General features: G+C 37.6%; 1 protein-coding gene across 2 annotated transcripts in view; it reads right to left on the bottom strand.

Annotated features, from left to right (window-relative positions):
- Window positions 1-3,287: 3,287 nt before the first annotated feature.
- The window catches only part of WFS1 (wolframin ER transmembrane glycoprotein), a 34,488-nt gene continuing 16,217 nt past the window's right edge, over window positions 3,288-21,558 (bottom strand). For both annotated transcript variants that reach the window (XM_054203414.1, XM_054203415.1), the window contains exons 3-8: window positions 16,981-17,063; window positions 13,238-13,382; window positions 12,269-12,439; window positions 11,555-11,635; window positions 7,650-7,795; window positions 3,288-6,015 (exon numbers count right to left, since the gene is read on the bottom strand). In XM_054203414.1, coding sequence (XP_054059389.1) covers window positions 4,207-6,015; window positions 7,650-7,795; window positions 11,555-11,635; window positions 12,269-12,439; window positions 13,238-13,382; window positions 16,981-17,063 — 2,435 coding nt within the window. In that variant the 3' untranslated portion in view covers window positions 3,288-4,206. The remainder of the gene's footprint in view (window positions 6,016-7,649; window positions 7,796-11,554; window positions 11,636-12,268; window positions 12,440-13,237; window positions 13,383-16,980; window positions 17,064-21,558) is intronic.

Below are 21,558 nucleotides of genomic sequence, written 5' to 3'. Positions count from 1 at the left end.
TTAGAGGTGATGAAAACACAAGTTTTCTTAGTGCCGAACATCCCTCCTTAACGGGAAGGTGACTCTCATCTTTTCCACATCAGGCTAGAGTTTATAAGAGGAAGTTGCAGGATGCTAATGATTATTTTTTTTCCAGAAGAGAGACTAATTAAATCTTTTGAGCAATAATATGAAAACAAATGGACCAGCTTCATTAACGCATATAAACAGTAATTTGTTTGGTTGGTTTCTAGGCATCCTATTTGTATTTAAGTAACATTTGCACGTATGTAGGAAATCACTAGAGCGGGTAGATATGTCTCTTTACAAGTTGGTGAGCGCCACCTAAATTTTGCTGCATGGATTAATATTTTTCTAACTTAATGACTGAGCTGCTGGTTTTCCTTCATATCTCTCTGCAACTGTGAGACTGAGATCAGAGCACAGCCTCTTTTAACCTCCTTCATCTGTTACTGCAGGTGACCCTTACCCTGACAGGCTGCAATGGATTTCGAAAGTATTAAGAAAGTATTCACAGTCTTGAAACTCCTTTTGCCTTTTTCAGTGAAAATAGAGAAGCCAAAAGGCAGACGGACATGGGGGTGCTCCGGAAAGGGGCATATTATTTTATGTTGAAGGCTCAAGTTCATGGGCTGCGTAGGAACATAAGAAAGCACCCCGCTGCCCCACTGGTAATGTTCTTATTACCCTGTAGTACAAAAAAAAAAAAAAAAAAAAAAAAAAAAGGAAGCAAATTTACAATTAATAATAGCTATTTTATAGCACTTAAGAGAAAACCAGTTAGTTCTAGGAAATAAAACCACACCTGATTCCTACAGATTTCCTTCTCTGGAAGTACTGGACAAAATACAACGTATAAACTCTTTGCATTCTTGCCTCCTGCAAGAGGCTGTTAGTCATTCCAGAGTGGGCTCTTAAATTATTCAGAATTTCTACATGTGTTTTCTTGGTTTTCTGTGCTTATAGAAGAATGTACCAGTTTGGAGAACAAGCAGTACTTTTTCTTGTTACTTTTAGGATGAAATTCAAATAATGAATATTTACTCTAAATTCTGTATATTCTAAATGCTAAAGCTGAGCTTACAACAGAACAGCTGAAGCTAATTTAGATGTGTCAATAGACATGTAATATCCTCCTCCTCCTCTTCAGTTAATTAATACTAATTCAAAAGATTGAATTATCAGCCTAGAGAAAGGGCACCTATCTTTGGAACTGTTTATAATTCATCATGTCTTCAAAAGTGAGTAAGAAAATAATAAATGTAGGATTAATTGAATAGTTAACAGCAGCTGCCACATTCTGACTCTCTCCTTTCCAGTCTAGAGGATGGACTGGTTTGGAATCTTGAGCTGTGGCACACATGAGTGGAACAAAGTTATTTTGTGCTCTGTTTGCTTACAGGATGTGAAGCAGATAGAAACACACCCTTTGCAAAAAACACCTTGCCTGGAATTGCAATTGCTCATTAAGTATTAGGGATTTTGTGCTTGTCAGCTAAGATATGGTTTAGTAGAAGAGATTTATTTGCTAAAGGTTTCAGAACACCGAACACCAGACCGACGAGAAAATGGAGTACCTAGCCATTATGTCACCATTAACGTATGCCCTTTTTCCATAAAAATATTAAAGGATCAAGAAGGAACACTAGAGAACTGGCATTATTTGAAGGTCTTGAAGTCAAATTTACTTCCTTTTTCCTTTTCAGATACACAGAAGAGCTCAAAACATATGCAAAAATGACCTCCTATGGGCTAGTGCTCAGAACTTCCCACCTCTGTTGGAAAGAAGCATCTGACAAATTCAACTGTCCCCATCACCCTGTCACTACAGAGCACGTGAATTAGTCTTCCCAGGATCCAGCTAATTTAGGGGTTGTTTTTCACCTAAGTGCATAAAGGGGAATTGTATAACTTGGAACTTGACCAGTACCGGTATCAATATCCTTGAGGGAGCTCCCCCCCTTCTAAGGAACTGGAGAGTTTTAGCCAATAATTCTAAATATAACAGTTATATGCCAATAGCCCCATATAATTTGCTCAGAAAAGGCTGAACGAGAAGTCTCAGAGTTGTTGGAGTTAAGCCTCATAACAATAATATCAATAATATGTTATAGCCGGGAACTAAGGTACCTAGAGTAACACTTTTTCTCGTCTTAAAAAGCAACTCTTTCTAAAGAAATCAAGAAAATACTCTCCCTCTTCTTGCAAGACTTCCCACATCTGACTTCAGTCAATTTGTCCTTTTCAGGGTATGTAATAACTTCTTCAAAATGCACCACAGCAAGTCAGTAAATTGACATCCTTACAAAGAGTAAAAGCTAAAAACAGAAGAATTTTTAACACTAGTTCTGAATATCAAGACCGTTGCCTTTTTTCTCCTGACAAACATGTGAATAGAAGTTTCACAATTATGTGTATATAAGGAAAAAAAATAATCCGCATCTTTTGTGCTCAAGTTTCAGAGCCAGGAAGAATATTTAGATATTTCAAAGGAGCCTATGGACATTCTAATGAAAGGAGGAGAAAGGGCTAAATTTGGCTCATTTTCAGCCAAAATGGGAGCAGGAAAGTGAAACTACGTCAAAATTTGCATTTACCTGCTACCTTACAGCATTTCTTTTCCCCAGGTGGAAACAGAGAGATGGCTGACAGTTTTCAAAATAGAAGCACCTGGAAGACACAATTCTACTTTATAGATTTTCTGATGGGCTCAAACACGACTACGTGGCTTTGGATGGCAGTGGCTTCTGCCCTGCAGCGTCAGGCTTGGCTGGGAACCAGGCAACACCCCTGTAGGTGCTTTCGGCTTCCTCCCAGCTGCAGCCCAGGGTGATGATCAGGAGGGTGCTCATAGTCAGAGTGCAGCCAGGTGCCTCATTTTCCCCAAACCTTCCCCTTCTCTATCAGGAGTTTCCACTGATAATGGTCCACCCTGCCCCAACCCCCCAGTGACGACATACGCAAAGGCAAGTAGGACCTAATAATGCACCATCAGTGGAAGAGCAGCCAGGGAAACAGCGTGATGGATCTGCGAAACACTGTCATCCAATGGTCAAAAAAGGTAGTAAGTACCAATGAAAGCAGGTGTAAGGAGCACATCTAGATTTCACAGCTACAAAAGCTTCACCTGGTGTACTCCAATTTTACTGCTAGCTTGAAATAATGTGAAGTACAACTGCAAGTATCTCAGACCTAAAAATTTTAAACATTCCAAATGGTATTTTTCAGTTAAAGTTGTTATCAGTGCAACATAAACGACTGCTCACAATACCAAAGCATAATGAACAAATGTTGTACCCGTTTAATTCAAGTTTGTATCAAGTTTATTTGCACAATACAAACCATTATACAAACATACTATTTCAGTTTCCACTGTAGATTTTTAGGTACTATTTTCAGTTGCTTTGGCTTGTCCATTACCATCTCAATACCAGCCTTACTCTCTGGTGCTTGTCCTTCACACTCCAGCATGGATTATATTGTAGTGTCATATATGTAGCTATCATAACCAATCAGAACAAACAGAATATTTTGTACAGAATATTTAATGCAAAATGGAAGCTTGAGGACTTTTTACAACCTTGCTGGGGTGTGAACTGGTGTGCCCTTCCAAAAAAAAAAAAAAACCAAAACGAAACCAAACCATTAAAGTCACTATCTTCTGGACAAATAGTGAAACAGTAAGTTCTGTAGGCAGATATCACCACGAGGTACTGACTATAAGATCACTTTTTTTTTTTCTAGAAAACACCAAATAAATACAAGCAACATATGCAACATAAGCTGTTGTCAGCTACCTATTCTAAGTCATACCTGTGAAAATACAAATGGGCACGTTGTGAATATTTAAAGAGTAAAGTGCTTTTAACATCGAGCAAGTGAATGCATCTAAGTGTCGTACCACAGGCAAATATATATCCATTTTGGACAAAACAGTCTCCATGCAATTAGTCAGCAGCAACCTCCTGCATTCATTTACAATACTAGACTAGTATATATTACTTCAGTCATACAGGGTTTAAAGTCAGGATACGGTGTGTACACTTATAAAACTCAGCCAATGCTCTACATCAGCATACATTTTGAGCATTGCTACAGCAAGGTGGTGGTTTGTTTTTTTTCCCCCCCTCCTTTTAAGCAGCCAAACCTTTGGTAGTGTAAATGCAGCGTACACTGAAGATACCACTGAACCAATACAAGAACTCATTATGCAGCTGACAGGAATGGGAAGAAGAAAAAATCAAAAGCAAATTTAATGGCTTTATGCACTGTGCTCCTCCAGTCATGCTCTATTTTCACATGCCTTCCTGCAGGTAAGAGTTTAGACATGCAATTCAAGCAAGTGATTGCTTTCAGTTCAAAGACAGGCCATTTACTGCCAAGACGACCCTCCAGAATTGTGCTGAATTCAATTATGCTTCCTTGCCTCAAGTTCAACAACACTTTTTTAAACTCATTGCTTGCCTTCAGCACAATATCTTTGGTTATATCATCCTCCTCTATAGACTTGGTTCCATTTTTGCTACTGAAAGGCATGCCCACAGTTATTTCAAATTTGTACCGATCAAACATTTTCATGTGGCAGTTATGCTTTGTCAAATACTTGAGACGACACAATTCTTCCTCCTCCAGCGTAACATTTTTGGGGTCACAAAGAGGGTAGGTTTCACCATACAAGCATCTCATCCAATCGCCAATAAAAAGTGGAAGCATATTTATTGCAGATTCTGCACTATTGTCGATTTCCGTAACACGCACATACTTGAACCGCCCAGTCCATGTCACTCGGTGTCCTTCCAGGTGACTACATAAAATCTGAGTACGTGCCATGTTAGTCTCCTTCCAAGACCGGGGTCCGCAGAGGAAAGCATACTGATTCCATGTCAAGGTGGAGTTGTAAACTTTCATTCCCTCTGATCGATACACATAGAACCAACAGAACAACACTACGGCTGTAATCCACACCAGAATGAGTTTCACAATCGAGCTTCGAGTGAGGGATTTAACCATTTCAACCACAGAGAAGTTAACCTTCGTCCACCATCGCAAGAGCAAAGGAACAGCACACAAAACCAGAGTCACTACAATTTTCACAAGCTCCAGAGACACAAACCACTTAATGAAATGGATAAGACACATCAGTGCAATGCCTACACCTAGCACTGGGAGCGCAAAGAGAAACAGAAAATAACCGATTGATGCACGCACAAGCCCAATGCCAGAGGACTCCCGCAAAATGACCACAGAGAGTTCGCACCACATGAAGCAGACCAGATACGGGACCAGGTAGCAGTAGGTGCCTTTGAAGTTCCGTAGTTGTGCCATTCTAAAGAAAAGATAGAACAAGTACAGAAACAGCAGGCATGGGATGCTTACATTTATCACAAAGAAATGGCCTACAGGAACAGTAAAGAAGGTTTTACCTAAGAATTTCAAGTAGCCAAAATTCCCAGGCAATACCTGCAATAGAGATAAGCAACCTGCTGCTATCTCAGTCATTAATGCTCTTCGTGTGTAAGGTTCTGCACATGTGCTTAAACTCATGTAACTTGTCACTGTGAAGAAAACCGAGACGGTAGCTAACTCTGAGCATGGTATACAATCTTTGCTTGCTATAGGGAAGGAAAAAATGACAAAGAATACCGAGAGTAAAAAATAAATGTATGGCTCTAAGTGATTCCATCCAAAGTTCACCTCAGCTTGCTCAACATCTAGGTTGGGTTCAAACCGAAGCAGTAAGTCAGTCAAAGCGCGGAAGTTTTCCCAAGCCTTACTGTCCTGAAAGACTTTCAGTGTGCAAATCACCATAGAAATGAAGGACAAATAGAATATGACTAATGGAATAATGAAGGCAAAAAAATCAATTGTCAGATTACTGATGATGAAGAAAAAGATGAGAGCATTGATATGGTGAGTTGGAACAATGGTGGACAGCCAATGCATTCCTGCCTTTGATGCAATATCTATAAGGTATTCTTTAATTTCCATAATGGCATGAAGCGGATATTTTACAACCTGGAAAGAGAGAAAGAAGAATTTTATTTATGAGCATTTTCATATCTTTACATCAGATATTCTTAGCTGAAGCAGCAGCAGTCAGTTGTCTAACCTCAGCTGACATGAAGAGATTTATATTTCAGACAAATGTTGCCAATAAAATGAGATTACTTTGTCTGAGATTATTAGCTCTATTTTGATTAATTCAGTCAGATGAAGCTCAGAGGCGATTTTGATTTCAGGAAAGATGTATTTCATTACCTTTGACACATACAATTAAATGGCTTCCTAGTCAAATACTCTGCTCCGCTAACTTCATACTGAAGATAAACTACACAGCTGCAGTCCTGTACTGTCTTAAGTCATTACTTGAGCTGTGAGTACTGCAGCTTTAAAGCACTTAACTGTCACTGTTTTGCAAGGACTATGCTATACCTTCTGATATGCATATACACTACAGGAAGTGGTGTATATAATTCATATGCACTAACAGGAAGTCTTTACAGCTATAGTTTATCATTAAAACAATTCCTCCCAAACACCTAGGGATGCAGCTGTCAAAATCTGGTTTGGAAGCAGCAGAAATATCTTTAACTATAATTACTACATGTTTATGGATTCTTTTAACCCCACAACAGTAACCGTACAGGATTTAAAAATTCTGCCTATCCCATGCGCCATTTTCCAACACAGTCACCAGACAACACTGGAACTGCTGAATCAAATCCTCTCCTTATGGCCAACAACACACTTTACACAAGACCAATGAAAAGGTCCAGGATTTTTCAAACACATGTTGCATCCGCACATCAGATGCTGCAAACAATCTTCCTTCCCCCATAAAAAGATAGTTTTTATGTTTTTCCCAGAACTTATGCTTTTATAGTAATTAGTTCAAGGAAAAGGCTAAGAATGCTTCAGCAAAGATGTCTGTGTTTTTCATGAATGCATCTCCTTCAGAATATTAGTTATCCAAAGACTGGAAAGAGATACCCCACTCAACCTGCCCCCCCCGCTTTTTTTCCCCACCCCTCCATATGACACTGGGGACAACAAAATTACAACTATTATAACAAAAACAAAACTCTCACATCAGCAGCTAGAAACGCCCTTGCCTGAAACTTTCAACTATCTTGCTTGAAATTTACACCAGTATTGAATGGACGCACCTTAATTTTCCCTTCTCCTTTCACTACCTAGAAAAGTATCTATACAGAAAAATCACTAACAGCAAATTCCACTATTCTTGAATTCCTTCATAACAGAACCTTTTCACACCTTGAGGCTATGGATAATTTTTCCCACCTGCTTGCTCCTGTTTAAGTACGAAAGATATGAAGCATATAACATCTATAATAAAAAAAATACAGCAGTTATGATAGGGACATTTAAATTCTCACTGAAATGTAATGAAGGTAGATTGCCCTCTGTGAGGGAAAATTGTTATCCCTTTTTCTTAAATATATGCCTCATATACATGAAACTGTAAACTTATAGGTGAAGTCCAAAAAGAAATGATATCAAGAATTCTTGTAGTGACCTATATAGACTAAACCTCAGCTTTGAGAGTCAAATGCAAGTCACCTCCGTCTTGTCTGAAATGCGTGACTTAAGAGCTTTTCAACATAACCTGTTCAGTATTGTCTTTTTACCTTCAGTCGCAGGGGTAACTCTTCAGGAGTCTTCCCTGCCAATTCGTCGTCTTCCTCTTCCTGCATAATCAGGTTAGATGGGATGATTCCCTTTGCATACTTCTTGGTAATTTCAACAAAGTCATCCAAAGCAATAAATTTTTTAGCTAAAAGATAAAATGAAGACTTTGGGTAAACAGTATCACTACAACACTGTACAGATTATGAGTTGGAATTTTCTTTCCTAGTATTAAAGATGATCTACTCTGGGCCTCAAAAACTGAACTACTGACAACACAGGCTTACCTTGCAACTTGTTCTGAAATCTGTGCTGAAAACAAGCTGCTTGTTCCAGCAGTATATGACTACTCTAAATCTTGCCAGACCAGCAGGTAAGTTTATATTATCAGTACGCAGGAGCACAGAGTGAGAGAGAGTAGTGTATCTGCAAGTATTCCAAGGAAAAAAAAAAAAAGACTACTGGATTAGGTCACACAGTTTTAAATCAGAAGTTATATCTTTCGTTACTTCTAGAGAGAAATCTTTAACTAGAAGCCACATTGAAAATAAAGGATTGTACAGGAATAGCAATGAATTATCTGTACTTTATTAACTGGAAAACTGGCTTTTGATTTCGCATTTAACAGTCCTTTTTCTGAGTTCAGAAGTTACACACATAATTATGGGAAATGCCCAGTTATTCATATCTACAAGACTAAATACAGATTACTTACAGTGTATTAATTTAATGCGCTATGTGGCTATACAAACTGTATCAACTGTGGTCTAAACCAGATAGCCAGCAACAAAATATACTTTGTGCAGTTGTACACAGAGACAAAATTTATCACTCTGCCCTGGAAGATCCTTATCCCCCCCTCTGAGTAGAAGGGAGGCAAGAGGTTACTTCCGAAAACTCTAGGGATGCTGTAAGACAGAAGATGATTTATATGCTGCTTCAGTCTCTTTTCACAGCCTTACATTAGCATGGATTAGTTAGTTTCTATGGTAGACAAGCTTGATGTCGTTTGTAAAGGAGGATAATTAATGGCAACCTTTTGCTATACACTAAAGCGATATTGCTGTAGATAGAAAGAGTTCTGAATGACAAAAATCTGTAACACCTCCTACACAGTAAGTTTAGCTAGTCAGCTGATACAAAGATATGAAAGCTGGACTGCTTAATACTAATTCAAGATTTTAAAGAGAAAGAAAACTGAACAGCTTCAATAAATTCTAAATCAGAGGATCAGTGGGTTTGAGCCTACTATTTTTTAATTTAAAAAAAATGCTACATTTACAGAAGTTTACATATAAAAAAATCAGCATTGAAAATACTGTAGATACAGAACAAAATAAAGTATTTGTGTCAAGATAGCTGCTACGGGGATGCTAAAAGAATTCAATAGAAAAATAGTTTTTGCTTTAATCTCACAACATGGATGTTGCCTTTTGCTTGAACTTGTGTTTTTATTTTTTCCCCCCTCATTACATGAACCCATATGTCCCACAAAATACCATCTGACATGCCTCCCAAGAAACAATAAAGGATTTATTTTTGCTAACTATTCTTATCATTCACAGACTGTAAGGCAACAGAAAGAAATCGGTGAGCCTCCTTAGCTGTCTTGGTGCAGTTCAGATCAAGCCTAATACCAAATGTGTCATCTATATTTCTTGTCTTATTGTGATAATATATAGAGTGGTAAGACAATCTTTTTGGTGTGGAATGAGCAGACATAGTTAGAACCTCACAAAAATTCCTTAATGGCACTTTTACAGGATGGTGGCACATCCAGAGAGGGAAGGAGTTATCAACTTACTATGTATAGATGGCCTATCAAATGTAATGACATGTACACTCTCAGGCATGCAACAACTGTCCATCGACAATATCAGCTCTAATCTTCTGTTTATACCTCCACTAAGGATAGCCCAGATCAGATATCTGCAAATTATCTTCCAAGTATTGGCAATGTATAAAACTGAAGGAAGAATCTCCCGCTGGCAAGATAAATGGAGAAACTCAGAAGATCAGAGAAGTAAATGCTGGGGAGTAACAGCTGTCTTGTTCAGCTATGAAGAGATAAAAGCTCTCTAGAGAAGGGCGAACAGCTTAACTCCTACTTTAAGTGTTTGATGAAAACTTTTCGTTTTTAAATGTTATTAGTATTTTGTCACCCAAGTGTCTCTTAAATTGATATAAAACACGTATGTTGTAGATTGTACTTTATTATTCATAGATTTTTTTTCTTCGATTTGGTTATGACAAATTCCCCTGCCTCCCCCATCCACCGTAGAAAAAGAAAAATATGCACATCAATTTCTGCCTACGCTTACATGTAGGTTCATTTACTCTCCTGTTATTTTATCTGCCATTTAAGCCTTCCAAAAAAAAAAAAAATTAAAAATTGCCAGTTCCTTTTCTGACACCCTTTGAATTACTGAAGAATTGAGAACAAAATGACTTGCTTTGCACTCACGCTCTATCGGCACGTGCCAGTTCAGCTAAGGGATGGAAAGAACACTAGTGTCATCCCTTAAGCACCAATGGAACGTAGCTCCAATGAACCCCGATACAACTTTGTTACGATACAATTAGCAGACCATGAAACACAACAGTCTTACCCTTGAACGACTATTTCTAGCTTTCCAGAAGTGGCAAAGAGTTGTAAGAACAGCTGACCTACTCTCACCAAAGTTTTGATAGGACCAGAAGCTTAGTCTCCTAAATACTATTTCTCCCATCACCTACTCCCTAACTCGTACACACAGGCACGCATCCCTCCTCTTTTACTTCTGTGAAAGTTAATGTGAAACTGAAATGCTCCACTCTTCTTAGGAATGTTATTTTCAGAAGTCACCTGTGTAACAAACACAATCCTTGAAGGTAAAGGCCAAACTGACCTAATGAAATGTAAATCTAATCTTTCAAGGAGCTTAAACCTGCAACCCCCCAGATTTGGCTCATTAATCCACATAAAACGATTTAGTTACACGTATTCTCAACTACAGATGTATTAGTAAGTAACATGCTTTGTGACATTTTAAAGTGCTCTTCAAGAACTGATCTAAATTGCACATGAACTATTTCATAAGACCTGCTGCATTTCAAGAAAGTGAGATTTTTTTCCCCCCCACAATGATTAATTGAACCTTATGTTAGATAACATTCTTGAAAAACCACACATGCTGCTTGTAGTTCATTTTCTTAATTTAACAATTTGACTTTCCTCCTGAAGGCCCAGCAGCATATCAGCATTTCTTAGGTATGCGAGGCTAGGCAGAATTTTATTTCAATTCCAAGACCCCACCATATCTTAGAAAACTCACAGATTTAGGTCTACAAGTCTGATCCTGTGTGTGTTGAGCGGTTTAATTCTCCCCACTATATGAACTAAGCTGCCCCTAAGTTATGAAAGAAATATCTTGGTGCATCTTTCCTATATCAATGCTTGAACAAATATGAAAAGACAAACATTAATTATAAGGCAATGGCAAACAGAAGCAAGGCAAATAGAATGAAGGATCTGTCTGCATTAAATGGTTTCATAATTAGTTCCCTTTATTGTAATCAGAAAGCTTACTACAGTTCAGAACTAAAAGAAAGATTATTGAAAGTGCAAAATTTTTTTTGCTGAATAGACTGGTAAGTGCTGAAAGGACAAGAATATAAATACAACAAATGACACGCAAACTCCTTTTAGTATACTAATCACTGACAATTTGATTGTAATGGTGATGTCTTCGGTGAGTTCACATGCAGATCAGTTATTTATCTTGCACATATAATAAAATGACACTATTAGTTTATAGCAATCCAAACTTGTTATAAAGTCTTACCTCTGGCAGCACAAAATTGCTTAGCAAAACAAAATAGAAACCAAAACCACAGGCAAAGATTGAAAACAGCAGCATGCACTCACATTCACTGCTCACTAATCGCTCCAGCATTCTTCTCTGCTTCTGCACCGACTTTGGGACGGGGCCAGGTTGCTTCTCACCATCTGGTTCAATAACAGAAGTTTATGGAAAGTCAAAGCAGTCAATTAAAGTGATCAAACAATAACTGGAATGTTTTTTAAGCTGCGATATCTGGAGAATGGTACCTCTTCAAAGTCAGGAAGAGACAAATATACCTATAAACAGGTAAGAGGTGGCTATATAGCTTTCTGTATTCCTATTACTTTATTAGAAAAGGCATTGACATAGCTAACACATACTGACATAATGGTGGAGTGAGCCAGGCATCTTGAAGACTAGGTTTGTAAATTGAAATATCTAGTAAGATATCATCAGGATGCTGTTAAGGAAAAAAGTCAAAGCCATAAAAGATTTATTTTCAAAGGACAGCAAGTGTCAAATGAAGATATTTTTAATACTTGGTCGCTTGTATGAGTGCTTAACTGAATTACAACTTAAAGCAAGAGTTGGCGGGCCTTTTTGAACTAATTTTATTGGTCCAGAGAACACAGTATTAAAAGAGACTTAGAGTTGTTAACATTGTTACTTTTTCTTAAGTACGTCACACATTTACTTTTATCTCATGTCTGATTGTTTATAGAATCTTTAACTTTCTAGCTGTATTCTGCTTGTAAGTATATATTTCACCAATACCGTAAATCAGTTCATAAACAAACCTTCATTGTCAACTTGCCCAACGTTTTCCAGCAGTTCAGAAACTGCTAATTGCTTCTTCTTTTTTGGGTTTAATTTCCAATACATGACTAAGGCAGCTTTCCTCACAGCTCTCTCCAAATCAGTCTCAGATGATAATTTTTTCACTTCTTGCTCGTTCTCAGAAGTGATGCCTCAAGAAAAGAAAAAAAAAAAAACATTATATACTATTATCCCACACCCATGCAGAAACAACACATTTGCCCACAACTTATTTTTCTCAGTTTAGTCTGAAACTTCTCAAGTTTCATTCACATCTAGAGTAAATTACTCAAATGCCCTTCTGTCCCCTTTGCTTATCACAATCTAATCACATTGCTTAACTTTAAACTGTGCTCCAAAGACTGCACAAGACACTTTATGTCTTGCTTCAACTTTTGAAGCACAGCAGTTCAGGCAAAAGGTGGTATGGATGCGCATGTGACATGTAAAAGTCAGCAAGAATTTAGTGAAAGGGTATTTTTAGTTTCTTTTTTTCTTTAAATAAGAGTTCAGATAGTTGGCAGATGTGAGGACACCATTCCGAGCGTGGGAAGTAGCATGAAGGAAGTGAAAAAGACCAATTAAGAGAAAGGTTGCAGAGGGGCAAAGAATGAAACAACATCAGATATGTAGGCGGTGTGTGGTTATGTATGACCTTCATGGTCAAAGAAAAGAAACTTCAATGAAAGGTGGGGAAGAGAAGAACAATCATGAATTCCATGAAGAAATTGAAGTAAGTAATGAATATAAATGCTTTTATGAGTAGTATCAGTAATTAATGCTTTTTAAATTACCTATTTGAACAGGCTGAAGCTGTCACGAACTACTCATGTAATCTTGCCATGAACATTCCCATTGTATTTTAACCCCTCTTTTCAGTGTTAAAACAAATGTAGCGTTATTTCAGATAAAGTGGGAAGTGCAAGTAAAATGTCTCAGAGAACCCATACCTCTTCTGTCTGCCAGGCATCTACGCAGCAGTTTGACAGCTTCTCTTCGACCTTGCTTAGCAGCAAGGATGAACCAGTCAACCGCACTACAATTGTTAAGTTCTTCATCCTGCTCTTCTGCTAATCTTAAGAAGTGTTTCCCCACCTAAAATAAGACGGGAACAGAATTCCTTCAGTTACTTAAATATACTCTACTGTCTGTCCTCCCACCCCCTGTAACTCAACTAGAATAAATCCTCTCTGAACAAAAGGTCAAAAGATTTGCTCCTAGCACTAAAGAACATAGCTGTAAGTCGATCTTCTTCAGGGAAAGATCAGTTTCCAGAACTGGAAGCAAGAAGGAATTGCAACACATTTGGCCAGGTCAATGAATTAGTTGCTGATGGTCTTTGGACATTTATCAGGATCAGGTAAAGCTCAGTGTTAAAAGTTTTCTTGAATTCTATGTTTCCTTGAATTCTTTTCCTCCTATGACGATACTCAGACAACACTGTTATCCTCATTTCAGAAACACAAAAATTAAGTGCAATAACCTGGTACCACTGACATTCAGAAATTCAGATGACGTTATTGACAAAGGGCCTGACATAGGAGACTTCAGCAGTGAAAACCCTGACTCACAGCAGTTTAGCCATTGAAGGGCAAAGCAAATTAATTAGTGAATGGAATAAAACTAATACAGCTTATGCATCACGCAAATTAAGTGAAATACCCTGTAGAAATTCTCCTATTCAGGATTACAGAAATTATCAAGCAGTTGCCTGTATTACTGTTTTACGGATAATAAAACACACTACCTTCTTTCTTCCTTCTATAAAACCAAACTATATGATAATATCCTAGCAAATATATTTATGCAATAGCATGAAACACTTCTGCTTATCATACCACCTAACTGCAGATGTAGCTTCAGCTATTTATTTCAGAAAGGAATTGCTTGAACAAGTTACATGGTAAATAACATCCTCTGACAAGAACAGCTGTTTCTTGAGCATGTTTATATTTATAGACATTTAAATTTTGAGCAAAGCTTCAAGAGCAGTGACACTTAATGACGCAGCTCTTAGGTTTGTAAGGATCTCTTGGATATAGAAACTCATATTGCAACATTAACTAGCAGATTTTGGAATTAATCATATTGCATAAGGCTACTGCACAAGCAAAACGAAAGTGTGTCACCTGTTTTGTGATAGAAGTGTTTTTTGGTTTGCCTGTGGGTTTTTTTTTATGTTTAGCTATTTTTGTTGTTGTTGTTGTTGTTTGAGGTTTTTCAGTGGGGCTGAGGGTGATTTTTTTGGTGTGGTTGTTGTTGTTGTTGTTGTCCCCCGTCCCTCCCCTTAAGTTCAGCATTAAGATTTAATCATCTATGCCCTCCAAAAAAAGCCTACAGAAGCCACCTCTGAAATCTGAGCAACCAGAAAGTATTTTTCCTTTATTTTGATTATAAAATTACAAGCTTTTGTGTATGTTAAAAATTTTGGTAGCAAAAAACCCACCTCCACAACAGGAGGTTCCTGTTATTTTCCATAACAAACATCAAGACTTTCCATGAAATACTACTGGAAAGTCTACCACCTCTCTTGCTAACAAGCCACCATGCAACACTGTGCAACAGCCACCTTCCTCTGTCATAGCAAAGCTCCTACATGGAAGCACCTGAAGATGGCTGCAAAGCTCCAGCCCACAGCAGTCAAAGGAGGAAGAACTGATGGGAAAAGGCATTAACCTCAGATTTGTCATTTAAACAATGAGATATTCTCTTCCATGAGCTAAAACTGTGAAATGAAGTCATAGTTGGTAATGCCTTAACACAGATCTTCATACTGTACTTCTCCAAAGGTTGCTTTCACCTGTGAGCTTTGCTGACCAAGGCATTTATCTCAAGCAGTCCCCTTGCAGAGATCCTCCGGTGAAGACACAGAGCTGCCTTTTCTCCATTACAGAATTCCAGCTGTGGGCGTCTCATTTACATAATTGCTGCACAGTTATTTCTCAATAAAGAAACTACATAAAGCTACAGTAATACAGGTTGACAGCCACTCAGGGTGCATTTATTTCCATAGTCATAGCAGGGTTATTTTTGAATAAACTCATAGTAATAACTACAAGTCAGTGAACCAAGTGATTTCGTGTGTTTGACTTTGTAATTGTTAGCCAACAGCACAACAGTGCCATCTCAGCTTCTCATTCTTACTCCTACAAAGGTAAGAAATAAAACCAGATTTTTTTAACTGATTCTAAAGGGACATATTCAACAATGGAGAAGAAATCATTTTTTTTAAGGGTTTTAAAACTAAAAGTTAACTCCCTCTCCACAAGTCACACGCAATTTGATTGCACAGAAAAGAAACAACTGTATTTGGGGTTCCTTGTCAGGCAGTCAATTTATCCTGAGTGTATATGAAACAAAATTATATGCTGGATCTCTTTATGAAAAGAATCCTATTATTCCATGGGAATAGAAAGTGTACACAGTTAAACAGCTAAAGGAAGGGAGTACAGGTGGAATGAATTGAGAAGGATAAAAAAATAATATATTATCTATACATGTATCTATGCATGCAACATAGGCTTAGATTACATAAGGTATTTCTTACGCAACTGAAAGTTATATCCTGAAAGAATATCTATGGGGTTTGCTTTCTTTTGTGTGGAGGAATAGAGCCAAAATGTGTATTTTATAGTCCCTCAAGGCTAAAGTTTCATCCTCTGCAAAGCCACCGGCTGTTTCAAAGGTGAGGAATTTGGTACTCTCGGGTTACAACTCCAAGGACAACCTGCCCCTCAAACAAGTTGAAATGGAGCGTGGGAGTGAGCCTGGCATTACCATATTTTTTTTGTTATTTTTTAAAACCACCTTTAAAAGCATTACTTTCCCATCCCCACCTTTTTATTTGCAAAAAGACTTGTGATCCTTGGGGAAAAACCCAAACCACACCAAGCATGCAGCAGACCATAACCATTCCCTTTTGCCATCAAAGCTGGAGCTGGAGAAGAATGTTCAAGCAAAACAATAGCCAAGTTAAATGCGAATTAAACCCCTTCTAAACAATTTTAAGCTATTTATACTAGACCAATACACCAGACAATGGAATGCAGTGGAAAACTGGTACCATTTTTCTAAAACCCAAGGGACACCTGAAGTGCTAACACATACAGGGACAGAACTGCCATTATTAATTTGATTATATCTGCTATCACACAACTAAACATAGCTAATTTCAATAGAGAAGGAGGGGCTTCTTTTCTAAAATGTGTTAATTCAACAGAGAAAGGGTCTAAGAGCAAAACATCAACCAATCTCTGTTCCTCCTGAAGTATCTCAATGGCAGTTTCTTCCACAGAGTCCATCCCCTGAGTCCTGGTATCTTTTTGTATATAGTGCAGTGCTGAACCAACAGCGTTTAATAGTCCCTTATCTGCACACCTCCACCAGTAACTCTTTGGCACATACTTTTAAAAAAACCAAAAAGCAGTTCTCTACCTTCTCCATGCTCTCAGCCTACCCTCCTCATTTTCATGTGTCCTAAAGGCTTACGCAAGAGTCGGACCTGAAGCCGGTAACACTCCCAAGCAAGCTGCATTTCTCAAGGCGGAGAAACCATCTGGCATCACCTTTCTTTGAATAGTTTAAGATCAAAACAGACAGTTCAAGTAAAGAAGAGATAGTAGTTCTACAGCAGGCAGTGCTATTTTTGGAATTAAGAGCAAACAAGACTTGACAAGGAGCGTATAAAAATTACCTCCGTTTGTGCTTTTGGTTCTCCAGCTTTGGCCCTCTCGAGCAGTTCCTCAAAGAGCACTTCAGGTTCTTCCTTCATGCCCTCTATAAATTAATTTGATAAAGAAAATTGTTTACTAGTAATATTTGAAAGTATTTTATATATTATTGATATATGTGGTTGAAGAATTAAAGGATCATATCTAAAAAAACTCAAGTGTTTTGCAAGAACAGTGGAAATTAATACATTACAATATTTACACTCCATCTCAGTGTTGTACCTCAGCATATTTACCACTACTTGTTATTTGGTACCTGCCACAGGATGACACATAAAGTTCACATTTTCTCATTTACTTCCAAAGGATTAATTTCTCAATAGAGAGTATTCATTACGATAAATATGAGCACGATGTGGAACATGGATCTGCTTTTGTACTATGACCGTTCTTATTTGTGATAGCACTCCAGTCTTTCACCTGGCAGCCTCTTTATTTAGTAGTGAAGCTTCTTCAAGAGTTTTGAAAAAATAACCTGCCTTTAAAACACGTCCAGTATATCTGAAAGCTCAATTCCTCAGTCTTGGGAGTACACAGAAACACACAGTACGCAGAAACAAAGAACTGTTATAAACCTGTTTTGTGTCCTGCTTCACACTGGCACCTTATTTTTTTCTTCTTTCCCATGTAGTGTACACATACAGATGTAAACAAATTTTTTTCCCCTCCAAAAGCATCATATTGCTCCACCAGTCAATTGTAAAGAAAAAGAATAATCTTCAGAGCTTTATCTGACATCCAGTGTTTGTAAGCATCACGCTGCATGCCACTTGATGAATGGAATTTAACGGAAAAGCTGACAGAGGCTAGAACTGATACTTTTAATGAGAAGATTTCTCATAAATTAGTTTGGAAGAGTTTTAAAAAGAATAGTCAATACAGCTTGTATGCTTTGAGTTGGAGGGGTAAGGTCAACAGATCACTGATGCAGAATAACAGCTTTACCAGTCAACCTAGAATTGTAGTTAGAAAGGAAGATCCAAACTCAAGAGCAAGCACCAAAGCTTGACCCGGATGTACCACATTACCCCACAAGGTGACCAAACACACTGTGATGCTTGGTAGATACGTATTGAGGGCACAAACAGCATGAGAGAGTACAGTTAGGAAGCAAAGTTTCCAAACGTAGGAAACCGTCTGAAACAAGCTTTCTCAGAAGCTTTCTGGCGTCTGCTCCAAGTTACAGATTTCAGCCTCTCCCTAATAACACAAGAAGCTGGCGGGCAGCCCCACTAGCTGAGGTGCCATTTAGTATCAGCTCTTTTTCAAGTGGTGGGAGGAAGGAAGAAATAAACCCGATTCCAAATAATCTCCCAAAGAACAGGGCTACCTACATTCTTTAACATCCCTGGTACTGGGACTATTTCCAGACAAGAACAGGCTACAAGCCAATGCTTTCATTAAAATGGATGTATTTTAACAAGAGCAAACCATGAAGTAAGTTTTCTCCATCACCATGCCACAGTTTTGTCTGCCAAGCTCCACTTGGAAAAAATACTAATGCCAGATTGTAACATGTTGTCTGGCTAAACAAGGCACATAATGAAAAATAATTTTCATTTAGTACTCGGTCTTTTCAGAAAGCTGTAAAAATATTATTGTAAAATAGGCAAACAGCATCCCAGCAAAATTAACCACTTAATCTCCTTGCTCTGATATATAACCAACAGGATTGAATTCTAAACAAGTCAGAAGCCTGCTTTCCAGATGGCACCACTCATACCAACAGACATCACTCAGGGGCTTTCTGCTTACAATAAACAAGAAGTTACAGGAAAGAGCATACTGTTTGAAAGAAACATAATATTAATCCGTCTACCCCACCCAAATGAAAAGAGTTGGGCAAGGCAATACTTTTGTGTTTCTTCCTGTGCTTTCACATTCATTAGCTTACTTGGCATCAAGACTTCTGCAGCAACAATCTTGGCTATGGATTATTTTTTTTTCTGTTCAGGTTTTTCTCCATGTTGAGAAGAGACCACCACAAATATTTCACTGGTTCTCTGTGTAAACCAATACAGGAGGCATCCTTCAGAAGTTACTATTTGATAACTAAGTGCAATTTACACACACAAAAAGCAAACTATATAAAGCAGTTTAATAAATTGATATAAGCCCTGATAAGAAGGGTGGTTGTCTTGCAACTTATACAGACAAAGCTGCTTCCTTTCTCTCCTGCTCCGCTCCCAGATACAGGAGCGTGGCATGGCTCTGACCCCTTCTGTCTCTTGCTCAGATGAATGTCTGTTAGATAAGAACACTTATTACAGTAGAAAGCTGTAAAGCATTCCCAATGCTTCTTCATCACCAGGATATAGTTACTTTATTGTAATTACATTGCAGACTAACATGTAAATAATGTTTTTTGCAAAGATGTTAAAAAAAAAAAAAAGCAAAACTAAGAATGTGTAGCCTTATGTTCCAACTACCACCTTCACTGAGAAAAGAAAATAAAATGAGCTGGTACTGCAGGCAAACTTGTTGAAATGTTTGTTCTAACAGAGCTGACTGCCAGGGGAAAGAAAACCTTCCTGCTGTTATTTTCAACCTACTGCCCTGTCCCTCCTGCGTGGTTATCACTTCTATGTACTCTCACATCTGACCTATAAATATAAGATAGTTAATTAAAATTGTGTCTGTGGGTTGGTTCTGTAGTTGTAGGGCAACAGCAGAAGAGCAGGTTGTGTGTTTTCAAGATCAAATTTAGAATAGCTTACTATCACCGTGTTCCCATAACCAGCGATATTTTTCCTTTGCTTAAAGGATAAGCAAGAGGCTAACTGAAAGGATAAAGCATGAATGACTCCAGTTTCATGGCTGCCTTATCAATTTACTTTCTCACGAACTATTTAGGTCAGTCTCTGAAGGTAAAAGGTCCAAAATGTAGTAAACGTGTTTTGGAACAAGGGTGGACAACACACTTTCTTTCAATTCAGCTCAACAGTAGAACAAGCACTACACAAGAGTAAATGCACCCACCATAAAAATACAATAAAAAGTGGTGATCTATAACTTATCACCCTTGTTCTTAAGTGTGTTTTTTGTTAGAAAATGTCTTGATGTGTATTCCTCCCACATAACAGTACTGCAGTGGAAATGCTGTCAGTAGAAGCTTTTATTTTCCAGCTTTCCTAAAAACTCATGTCTATTTAATGTCAAATTTTACTCTGTCTTGAATATAAAAATTTCCAGAAGAGAGGAACATTCATCTTGCAATACTTCATGTATCTTTTATGACAATTAAAATAGACTTCACTAGCTGTTGCGTGTCAGGTGCCTTTATATAAGCCAATGAAGTCTATCAGTTATTCAAGTTTCACAAGCCCTGCAGTCATTCAAATGAAAGCAGGCTAGTGAAAGCAAGTAAGTTTTAGATTGCATGTAGCATATATATATATAATTAACAAATTAAGACAGGGACATGGAAGGTGGTTAGTACTTCATATTTGGCTGTAGCTCCTACCCTGCCACCAAGACCCTGTGTAAACCTTAGTTCATCACCAGGCTACTCTGTGGTTCAGTTCCTAATTTACAAAACAAGTTAATTCTGCCTTCAGAGAGACTGGTCACTCAAATTATTTAGTGGATATTGGAACAATGACATTATTAATAAAATTTTAATGTTTTATTTTTATTATTCTGTGTGATTAAGCTTAACATATGAAATGACCCTTTAATTTTCTCTGTTCCATTAAAAAAAAAAAGCGTGAAACAAAAAAAGATTTGTGATCTGCAAAGGATGAAGCAGATGTGTTTTTGAGTCTGCTGCGTTTATGTCCTCATACTACAAAAAGCATTTAAACCTCCAAAGGGTTGCAGAAATATCCACTTTTGAAATTCAGGCTTTTCATTTCACAGGTTAAAGCTGTCACTTAAAACCTAGTTTATTAAAGCACTTATTAAAAAAAGACTCAATACAATGAAATTGAGAAAGGTTTGTATGCATTTCACAGTCGTCTATGGCATTTACAAGAGTAAGCTAAAGCTGTGTATTATTAGCTGATAGGCTTCAAAGATGCTATCAAAACATTACTAGTCATTTCTGTTTACTAGTAAAAAGCATGTTTTGCAACTCCAGAAAAATACTCAAAATGCAGAAGTCTAAACACAGCTGTTTATATAGGTAGGCTGTAGTCAGGCTGATGAAAACTAAAGACTACTATTTACTTTCTGAAACTTTATACATTACTTTGCACATGGACATAAAGAGTTCAATTTTGAGTCCAACTTTGCTGCTATAGGCTTAAGTGGAAATTCAGCATTCATTTCAGCATTGGCAGGCATTTTTACTGTTTTTGTTAGGTTTTGACCACGAATAGGAAATGTTGCAAAAGGAAACATTTCAGTTGTTAAAAGAATACTATGTAATACTGTGTTAGAATGCAATTATTGATCCTCACCTCTGAAAATTAGCAATTAAATTGACAAAAAGGCAGCTAATCTACAGTTGGATTCAGTCCAAGTGAGACTGCAAGATGTCAGCACTTAACTTTTTATGTCACAAAAGGAAGATGCCACCATTGATATACAAGTATAATCCT

The sequence above is a fragment of the Rissa tridactyla genome, chromosome 5 (assembly GCF_028500815.1).
Source record: "Rissa tridactyla isolate bRisTri1 chromosome 5, bRisTri1.patW.cur.20221130, whole genome shotgun sequence".
In the NCBI taxonomy this organism is placed as follows: Eukaryota; Metazoa; Chordata; class Aves; order Charadriiformes; family Laridae; genus Rissa; species Rissa tridactyla.
The sequence above is the reverse complement of the archived record's forward strand: the minus strand, read 5'-3'. Positions and strand labels throughout refer to the sequence as shown.